The following is a 10955-nucleotide window of genomic DNA, read 5'->3' as shown; positions in this document are numbered from 1 at the left end:
TTTATTGGGTTATTTGTTGTATATTTACGTACATTTGTTGTTGTTGTTTTTTGGTTTTGTAGGTTGATGGTGGGCATGGATGACATGGTTAGTTATGCCATGCCATGACACACCACATCACTCCACTAGTAATACACTTAAGGATATGCAAAGTAAAGGACATTTAGAGTATGTAAGTTAGATGAGAGATGATCGGAGAGTGAGCGAGTGAGTGTATGAATGAATCAGAGGGTGTGAGAGTGAATAAACCAAATAGAGAGAAAAAAACGACTCTAAGAAAATACCATTGACTTGACACACTGATTAAGAAAACTGCCATCAAAGATTATTTGTTTTTCTTTTTATACAACAATTCTATACATTACAGACATTCGTTTCTTCATTTCATTTCCAGTTCAGGAGACATACATACAAACATACATTCATACTGACAGATATACACACATAGGTATGGATATAAATATATATATGTTTTGTGTTAGTTGAGAAACAGGATTACATAGTAGTGTTTATATGAGAGTGAGAGAGTGAGAGAGAGTGGGTGATTGACCGAGTGAATGAATGTTTGAATAAGAGAAAGAGATACAGTTAGGATAAATTTGTAGTGTTTAACATTTAAATCTTTGTTTAACTAGCCTAAGTGTTGTAGTAGTTGTTGCCTTTTCTATTATTTGTTATCTTAAGGAATTGGGTGTTGGGTGTGCACGTTTTTAACCATTTAAAATCAATAGACGTTTAGTGTTTAGTTAAATTCTCATACAACTTTGGGTTGTCTTAAATCTATCCTTTGAGTTGTTTGTTGACTTCCACAACAGTTTCTTGTATGCCTCTCTACCTTCTGCTCGGCTGGCCGAGAGGCGAGAGGATATTCTTAAAGTTTTCATTTACATTAAATAACAATAATTTTTGTATGTGTTAAATTTGTTCTTAACTATTTACATATTTCTATCTAACATTGGGATTTCGTTTTTTTTTGTTTTCAGTTCTAATTGTAGCTTCTTAATTGGGCTCCCTGCCATCAAGGATGAGGATGCGTAAGCAAGAGAAGGATGAGGTGTAGAAGGAGTCATCCAGCCGTTTATGCTCAGGTCCTTAACTGGATTTCAAAGTTGGGCATAAGTTGCTAAGAGGTTCGTTTCACATTGTATAGCTTATATGTACATACTTAAGTCCTCATAGAAATCTTGTAAATATGCAATTAATTGAGGAAAGGACGGTCGTTGTTTGGGATCCACCAGCCAACAGCAGGACATAACTGTGAAGCTGTAACGATAGAGTAGAGCAAAGAATTTTGATTAGATAAAGTTGGAGATGGAAATTGAAGTAAACTTAAAATTGAAAACAAATTGAATTAACATGGAAATTGCTTGGGAAAATATATATGAGAGTAGGATATCAAATATTTCAAGTTAGGATGAGTTAATTAAGCAATTTATATGAACATAATCTGTCATAATAATTTCTCTGAAGGAATAATATCAAAAAGACTATTTTAAATGTATTTTTCAATATCACAAATAATTCACAGGTTTTTTATAAGAGTTTTTCCAATTCCCCAATATTTTATTTTTTTTATCAATTTGTTCCTGTTTTTATAATATATTTAAATTTCCCTTCAATAAATTATAATTTCATATCACATTTCTCTACTTTCAGAGGTCACAAATGGACGACATTTCCCGGCTGCAATCCTATCAAAGTGATGAGTTTTCCCGCTGCACCACTGCAAGCGCGAGCGAGCCCCAGTTTCATTATTTTCTAATTTAAATTTGTTTAATTAAAACAAACACAAATGATTTACTCTGAATGGCAGCGTTTAATTATAATGAATATTACTATATGTATGTGTGTGTGTGGTTGTAAAAATGATATGTATTATATAACAAAAATAAATATGTTAATAAATTTGATTAATGAATAAAAATAAATAAATATGTGCCGAGTTCAAACGTCGTTTTTTTCTGTTGTCATTTTGTTTTTTGGTTCGAAATAAAAAATATGCTGAAATGTAAAAATTATTACACGATAGCTAATTGAACAAATAAACAGACATTTTTTATTTAAACGTTAATGAAGATTTGTTTGTTTTTTGAATTAAATAAAACTAACATTGGCATTTTGTTGAAAAAAAAGAGCAATCCACTATGTTTTTTTGGTAAATTCATTGGAAAGTGATAATTTGAATAGTTGCGAACTTTTTTTTACCATTATCTGAAACTTTATTGTTTTGGGATTTTGAACGCACAAGCTCAGCAAATAGTTTAGGGGGAAAATGATTTTTGATCAGGATATGAATGTATAAGAGCCATACTTTTTCCAGTTTTTCATAATCAAGTCATAAATAACCAGCATTAGAAGTTACGATCTCTAGGTATTATGGTAGTGAGAATCAGCTCATATTTTGGAATGGGAGTATCTCCTTTTTAGGAATTTTAACGATTATCGAGAAATCTTGAGACCCGTTGTTTCCATAGGATTTTAATGGGTATAATCGTTTAACACAAAAAAGATGTTTTGAATAAATCCCGTGTGATGAACTTTATTTTATAATACAATCTTTTTAATGGACTAACGATCAATTTTGAATCTATAGTCCAACTATCCCAGATTTCAAACATGGGAATTTGTTCCTTGCGAAAAATGGTCATGTGATTCATTTTATATAGTATTTCATTTAGTCTTCTACATAGAGAAGTAGGAAACCATTTTAATTCCACATTGGAAAGCACAATATTCGTCTATTTCGATCCCACGCTGTTTTCTCTCGTTTTCTATGAACAAGTTGATGACAATGGCTAAGCACTACTAGTGTGAATTTTCCTCTACAATTTCCTGAAAAATTCATGTCAATACCTCTTTGCGTTTAGAAGTTATGCGCTTTTTAATACAGTCATACCAATCACTCAAGAATTCTTCCATTAACGCCTGAAAGCATGCTCCATTTTTTGTTTTCCAAAAATGATTTTCTGCATCTTAAGAAATTATTTCGCAAAATCAGCAAAAACGCCTTTTACCAGGCAAACAGAATCAAACAGCAAGTAACTTTTGGATGAAGGTTTCATTAAATTGTTAATAACTTTTAAACGGTTAGTGGTATTAGAATTAAACTTTCACCATTGTTTAGAGGAAATATTCTACTATTCAGCAGATAATAAATATTTTCTATTGCTTAATTTTAAAGTGGGTTTATATCAAAAAAATATGAAACTTTTGGATAAAATTACCATCAACGGTATGGTATTCTTGAAAAAGTTAATTGTTGTGCTTTTATTTGTCTGGTAACTGAATCTCTAGCAATCCAGAATGATATTATTGAATTAAAACAGCATAATACCCACAAATTATGCATATTTTTTGAAATCTGAATCTAGTTTATAGGGGTTAGAAATGTTTAGAATTTATTATCTAAATGTTGTTTTCGACTAGAAGCGCTTATTATATGGAGTCCAATCAATAATATGTAAAAGTTAAGGCCATTTGAGTCATATTTTCTCTATTATTTCTTTAAAGTTCGCATCACACGCCATACATTTCGAACTTGTTCTGTTATTTCCAAACTACATTCTGTTTGCGATGTTGGATTTAAACCATCCATTGTTCTACACACACAAAATATAAATAAAAACTATTTAGAAAGAAAAGCGAATTTAATTTCATAAAATAAATAAATAAAATTAAAAACAGGTTTCTTCCCCAAAAATAATCGATGTCGAGTAAAAATCATAATAAAATAGTAATATGGTGTCTGATGAATATCATAGATTCTTGGCAATAATTGTAAAAAAATTATTTAGTTTTCAATGGAATTAAGAATAATTCTATTAAAAACACTAAAAGTCTGGTATTTCGTTTTCCTAGTGGGAATTGGCCCCCTACCATAAATGGGGGCATAATGACATTTGATGTTCTGAATGGGCAAATAGAAACCCATTAATGTCGTCAGGAAAGGCACAAAATTCAACCCGTCTGACACCAACCTTTTTTCTAGTATTTTCTATAAAATAAGTCATTCACAATACTTAACTACCATTAGTGTGAAATGTTCTCTAAATTTTGGCGAAAGATTCACATCAATATCTCTTTACGTTTAGAAGTTATACGCATTTTAATATAAATATACCAACCATCAAAAAGTTCTTCTATGAACGCCTGAAAGCATGCTCCATTTTTACGCTACAAAATAGGTTGCCTTGCATCTCAAAAAATTATTTCTCAAAATCGGCAAAAACGCCTTTTACCAGGCAAACAGAATCAAATAGTAGGTTATTTTGGGACGAAGGTTCTATTAAACTGTTAATAACTTTTAAACGGTTTATGATATTAAAATGAAATTTTCACCATTGTTAAGAATGAATATTCTACTATCTCACAGATGATGGACATTTATAGTTGCATTATTTTGAAGTGGATTAATATTAATATTATTTAACTTTTGGATTTTGGTCCACCACAGTGGGGCCCTTGATGCAAAAAGTTAATTGTTGTGCTTTTGTTTGTCTGGTAATTGAAACTCTAGCAATCCAGAATCATATTATTGAAATAAAACAGCAAAATACCCAAAAATGAAGCATGTTTTTAAAAGCTTTCGAATTTGAAATTAAGCCTTTTTATAGTGTACAGAGGTTAGAAATGTTCAGGTATGAACGCATATTTTGAAAGTGGGTTTATATTAAGGTTATTAAACTTTGGGATGATACGTCCAGCAGGTGTCTTCTTCGTGCTTAAATTTCGTGACAGTGGTTTTGTTTGTTTGGTAACTAAAATTGTTATATCTTAGCTTCTATTTATTCCAAATTTAAGAAATTCAAAGTTATATAATTAAAATAGAAGTTAATGGAATTATTCTTGAACTGTTATTTCGGGTTCATAGTGGGAGTTGATCCCTTGCCGAAAATAAGGACATATTGACAATTGATCCTCTGAATGGATAAGTAATCCCCTGTGTAGAAAGCATAAAATTCGTCCCGATTTATCCGGTGCTATATTCCCTGGGTTTCTATGAACAAGTTAGGCACAATATCTAAGCATCGATAGTGCGAACTTTTCTTTAAATTTTTGTGAAAGATTCACATTAATATCTCTTTGCGTTTAGAAGTTATGCCCTTTTTAATATAATGATACCAATCACTCAACAGCTAACCCATGAACGCCTGAAAGCATGCTCCATATTTTGCCAGCAAAACAGATTTCTTGCATCTCAAAAAATTATTTCACAAATTTGGCAAAATCGCCTTTTACCAGGCAAACAGAATCAAACAGTAAGTAACTTTTGGATGAAGGTTCCATACAATTGTTAATAACTTTTAAACGGTTAGTGATATTGAAATGAAACTTTCACCATTGCTTAGAGGACATATTCTACTATCCAAAAGATGATGGATAATTTCAAAAGCATAACTTTAAAGTGGGTTTATATCAAAATAATTTAACTTTTAGATAAAATGTCCATTAAGGAGGGGTCTACGTGCCTAGAATTTATGGCTGTGCTTTTGTTTGTCTGGTAAATGAAATTGAAGCAATCCAAAATATTATTATTTAAATATAGCAGTTAAATAGCCAAAAACTATGCCTATTATTTAGAAGGTTAGTAAACTTGAAGCGAAGACTTTTTATAGTTTATAAAGGCTAGAAATGGTTAGAATATGTTATCTGAACGTTTTTTTCGGCTAGAAGCGAAGCGATAATTTTGAATGAGTCTGACAGGAAGCGGGCATAGCCTCATGGCTGTATTTCTGTTGTTTTACGAAGCTGTTCTACTTCCTTATTGTACCATGTTATCATTATAGTCATAATTTCATCCTTATTTCTCAAAGTTCGCCTTAAATTGCACACATTTTCAAATTGTCCAAGGACTTTCAAATTATTTTCTATTTCTGATATTGAATTTAAGCCCTTCAGGACTCTGATCACATAGTTTCTTATTAAAAATTTTTCCAAACAACATATAAATAAAACAAAATCTTTAAAAAAGAATAAACTGAATTTAATAACAAAAAATAAAAGAAAACAATACAAAAAATTGAATATACTATTAAATAATGACAAAATATTCTCATTGACATACAATTCATCTGGACAGTTGATGGGCTGGGCCAGTCGAAAACCATCACTCAAATATGGTGTCAATTCGAATATATCCACTTCTTCGAATGGTGTCATTGCCAGGGTGGCCAACTCCCAGAATAGGACACCCAAACTCCAAATGTCCGTTTGTTGATTGTAGAAATTCTTTTGCTGCAGCGACTCCAAGGCCATCCATTTCAGGGGGCGATTTTCATTGTCACACAGGCAGTGATAGTCATCGGGGAAGAGATCGCGTGATAGGGCATTATCACATATTTTCACATAGGAATCTGAATCCAAGCTAGAGAAGAGTGAAACAAAAAGGAGAAGTAAATTAGATTTGAAAGAGAGAATGGAGATAGTATTGCTAGATAATAAAGGTACTGTAATGCTGGATACTTACTAGCAATTCCTGGTGGCTATGTCTCGATGTATTATTCCCACCGAATGCAAATGGGCCAATCCTTTGGTAACATGCAAACCAAATTCCACCAATTGTCGTGTGCTGAGCGGTGTATTCATTTCGCGAGATTTTTGCAAAAAGCTGGGAAGTAAAAAAAATTATAAACTAACCGTTACCGATATAAGTTTTTTGAAAAATATCGACTTACATTTTCAAATTTCCTTTGGTCGGATAGGGATAAGCGATTTCGGGCGGCCCAGGCAATTCCGTATTTGCCAACATGGGAGCCATGATATTCTGATGACCCACACCTATTAACATCGAGGCATCCTGTAGCAAGCAAGCCACTTGGGTCAAAGAAGCTCCATCTACAACGGTCTTAATGAGCACATCACAGGCATCGCCCAATTTGCCAGCATATATACGGCCATAGGTTCCCTCTTTGACGAGCTGTTCACATTCCAAGGTGCCTGGCTGGACATTGGGTATGCGCCGCATTTTGTCCTTGCTACCTGTATTACTGTTGCCACCAGTTCCAGTACTTGCTCCACCGAATACACTCCCATTGCCCCGACTCGACTTAGGAGTAGACATGCTGTAAACCTAAAAGAAAAAAAAAAAAACAAGAAGAAGAACAACATAAATTGCAAGTCAGATTGGAGGGTTAAGAAATTAATTACTCATTTCTTGACTTAAGACTTAGTCATGACAGAATGAAGTGTGGAAGAATGGAGGCACTTTCCATTACCCTTGACATTTAATTTATCCCATTTCGAAAGAGTTAATCTGGCCACTAAATCTATGTTGGACACAAAAATCCACTCCTCCGCAGGCCAAGCGTTGTTGGGATTCAAAGACTTCAATATGGTAGCTCATAAATCTTTTGTGGCCATTATGTTCTGGCAGCCATAGAGGAGATGAGGACAGTCCTCACAAAAACTGCATGAAATGAGCCAGCCAATCTGGAGGAGGGCACGAGAGAGAAAGAGAGCCAACAACAATTCAACCCATTCATAATTATAACTGATGGCTGTTGCTCACGCTGGTGGCGGAGAAAAAATGTTGAACGGAAACTATGAAGGGTTGCCAAAAGGATATTGGCAAGAAACCAGCAACAATACAGCGACAGATTCCCCACGACCACAGCAATGTTGACGCTGACCATGATATTAATGATGACGATGACCAATCCCAATTTAACCAAAGCGCAATGAAACCATTTGTGTCAGAAATCATAGCCACCGAGGCTCAAGTCTGTAATCGTGGCATTTTCATTGCCATCACTTCATTTGGTTAGGATCGTTGCCAGTGTCAGGGTCCTCTTTACTGTCACATCTACATATATGCACTCACACACACACACATATATATATGTGTTAATGTGTGCGTGTAGTGCCATCGCTTTTGGGTCGTCGTTGTCGTCGTTCGCTTTCCACGATTAAAGAGTACACGACCACAATATGGACAATTTATTTGTGTTGTGCCACAAATTGCTTAACATTCGCCGCCTGTTGGCTTCACTTAAAGTTGCTACATAATAATAGTAATAACAATTGCCAGTCGCAGCCATTCCCAACCGACCATTCCCAACAGCAGACGTCCATTCATTTATTCATTCATTCCATCCAGCCAGCCAGCCAGCTATCCATTCATTCATTCATTTCTTTATTCCTTTCAACCAAACGACCCGACCTGACCAATTGTCCTCTGCGAGGAAAGGCAACATCAGCAACTGCCACAACCGACCGACCGACACAACTACAACAACTGGACAATGACAATGAAAATTCATTTTGATGGTCTTGTTGTTGTTGTTGTTGCCTGTGTGGAGCTATGAACAAAAGAGAATCAAAACAAAACGGCTGAGACAAAACTGGAAGACAATACAGTAATGAATAAAAAGGAACACAAGGACAATCAACCGAACAAGTGGACGAGCCACACATACACACACGCCCCCACAAGAATGAATTTGAGAAACTAAATGCTGACCGTAATGGGGCAACGATGTTCGTAAGTCGACTTACAAACGCAATGAAAACAATGGAGGCGGCAGTAACGGCAGGGCCATCAGCAACAAAATATCCACAACTACAGCCATCAACAGCCAGCAACAATAAGTGATTCAGAGCAATCTCAACACCCCTCAAGTATTTAAGCGAACGCAATAAAAGAGGCCTGTAAGCCATAAGTTGGTCAACGAGATAACTATCTTTGGTACGAGGGTGGGTGAGCAAATGAGGTTAGCAGGGCAGAAAATGGGAATCTTCTATTTTCTTATTTTAAGGTATTGTCATGGAAAAGTTTGAGGAGATAACTAAACAGTCATCAAAATCTAAGAATAGAATTTTTTTTAGAAAATGGAATGAATGGGAAAAGCACGTGATAGCCTTGATGGAAACTTGCAATCAAATCCGATACTCTTTTCAAATATCAATTATTTGCCCATCAATGGCAAATCTATGCTAAAAATAAACGCCAAGCATTTTCTGATGTCAAAGGTCACGATCACCATACGAGCATGTCAAAGTTTCCATTGCTTGTTTGAACTTGAATTGGAAATGCATTGCTATTTTTATTGTTTGCCATTGTTATTTGTAATCCTTTGAACGGGCACCGGCAACACTACACCTGCAGGAAAGAAGATTGCAACAATTTTTATTGAAGTTCATCCCCCCCCCTGACTGAAGCGCACCATCATGTTGGCTGTTGTTTAAATGAATGTGATTGTCTCCAATAAATAAATAAAACATCCAGCTTCTGTATGAGCGCAGCAGTTATTCCAGGCAATCCTGTTGCCACCTCCCATTCCGACCTGCTCTTCAATGTGGTTTTTATCTTATTCGCAATTTATAGTTGGCGAGTGAAATGAAGAAATTTTCAATTAAAATGAAACAATACACGCACACACCTAACGGAACACACGCCACAGACACAAAGTAATGTATCTGTCGACCGACCCAACGACCGACGACGGACCAATGCCAGTAGTTCTTTGTTCTATGTCAGCTGGCGTATAGAGGGCGCTGATACTTTGTAAACTCATAGACAATCAAATTTCACAATGAACTGATAACGGTTGCATGTTGGCCGACTGGCATAGTGTGCGTGCATGCGTGTGTGTGTCGTAGTAGTAGTGAACGGCAGGGTTTTGGCGATAAATCTTTGTCACCAAACAAATACCAATACAAGCAACAAACATTGTGGAGTTTTATGTATTGGCATGGAGCAACACTGAATAGATGTTGGAAATCCGGTTATCGGTTTAGGTTTGACAAGGATTGAAAAAAAAAACAACGAATTAAAAAGTATCAGTCGTTTTTTTTTCGAAAGATGTATACCCTCAGCCTATGTCAGTTTATTCAAATATATTTTGACTTGCATAATAGTTATTCCAAATGTTGACCCTTTATGGAACTATTGAACACATTCACATTTTATGAGATATTAGATATTTTTTGGAAAATGTTGAAGGTTGCGTAAGGTATCAGATAAAAATATGTGGATGTGCAAAATTTGAAGAGAATCAGATACCTATGACCAATTTTTGGGAAAAAATGTTTATCATATTTTTTATTATTTTTTGGGGGAGGTACAAGAAATAGTGAGCCAATAACTTCCATATTCACATCAGATATTTTATTGATATACACCAAGTTTGAAAAGAATCTCCGAGTTGTTTCGCAAGTTATGAGATATAAGTAATGGAAATGATGACCCTTTGTGGGAGAGGTATTTGCGTTAGTAAAAATGTTGGGATACATAAAATTTGAAGAGAATCTGACGCTTATTTTGCATTTTATGAGAGATATAATTATTCAAAATTTTGACCCGAAGGAGTGGACCGTCATATCCTACCTTCACACCAGATCTTGTATTAATAAAAATATTGGGATGTGTGAAATATGAAGACAATCGGATTCCTCTTTCACATTTTATAAAAATTATAATTATTTCAAAATTTGACTCTTTGAGGTGGACCGATATGGTCTATTATCGCACACGACTGAAATAAATATTAGGATTTGCACAAAATCGAATGATCCTTCCTCTTTCTATGAGGCAAATTATTTTCTTTGACAATATTGACCTTTTGTGGGGGAGGTATCAGAAAGAGTGAGCCGATATTGGCAATCTCCGAACTCGATCGATGTTTGATAAAACCATTACGATGTACCAACTTTGGACATAATCGGATACTCCTTCGGGAGTTATCGTGACAGACATGCGGAGGGATGGACACCTTTAGATCGACTCAAATTGTCCTGAAACGGATTTAGTCTAAAGAGATTTAGGGTCTAAAATCGTGAGGCAAATTTTGGCCTATTAAATTATACATACCCGCTATAGCCATATGGCTGAGGGTATAAAAACCTAGTGGATATGCTGAAGGGTATACTATGTGCCATACCGTCTATAAATTCATGAAATTAGCACTTTATACCCCCCTCCATACCTTTGGATCTTTTTAGTCTGGACTTAAGAATCA

General features: G+C 34.9%; 1 protein-coding gene across 5 annotated transcripts in view; it reads right to left on the bottom strand.

Moving 5' to 3' along the window:
- Nucleotides 1–332: 332 nt before the first annotated feature.
- Nucleotides 333–10955, bottom strand: part of LOC101897880 (tyrosine-protein kinase Dnt) — a 212722-nt gene continuing 202099 nt past the window's right edge. For all 5 annotated transcript variants that reach the window (XM_059130942.1, XM_059130939.1, XM_059130943.1 and 2 more), the window contains 4 exons: nucleotides 6675–7069; nucleotides 6467–6607; nucleotides 6065–6364; nucleotides 333–1263 (listed from right to left, as the gene is read on the bottom strand). In XM_059130942.1, the coding sequence (XP_058986925.1) occupies nucleotides 1152–1263; nucleotides 6065–6364; nucleotides 6467–6607; nucleotides 6675–7069 (948 nt within the window). In that variant the 3' untranslated portion in view covers nucleotides 333–1151. The remainder of the gene's footprint in view (nucleotides 1264–6064; nucleotides 6365–6466; nucleotides 6608–6674; nucleotides 7070–10955) is intronic.

The sequence above is a fragment of the Musca domestica genome, unplaced genomic scaffold (genome assembly GCF_030504385.1).
Source record: "Musca domestica strain aabys unplaced genomic scaffold, Musca_domestica.polishedcontigs.V.1.1 8, whole genome shotgun sequence".
NCBI lineage: Eukaryota > Metazoa > Arthropoda > Insecta > Diptera > Muscidae > Musca > Musca domestica.
The sequence above is the reverse complement of the archived record's forward strand: the minus strand, read 5'-3'. Positions and strand labels throughout refer to the sequence as shown.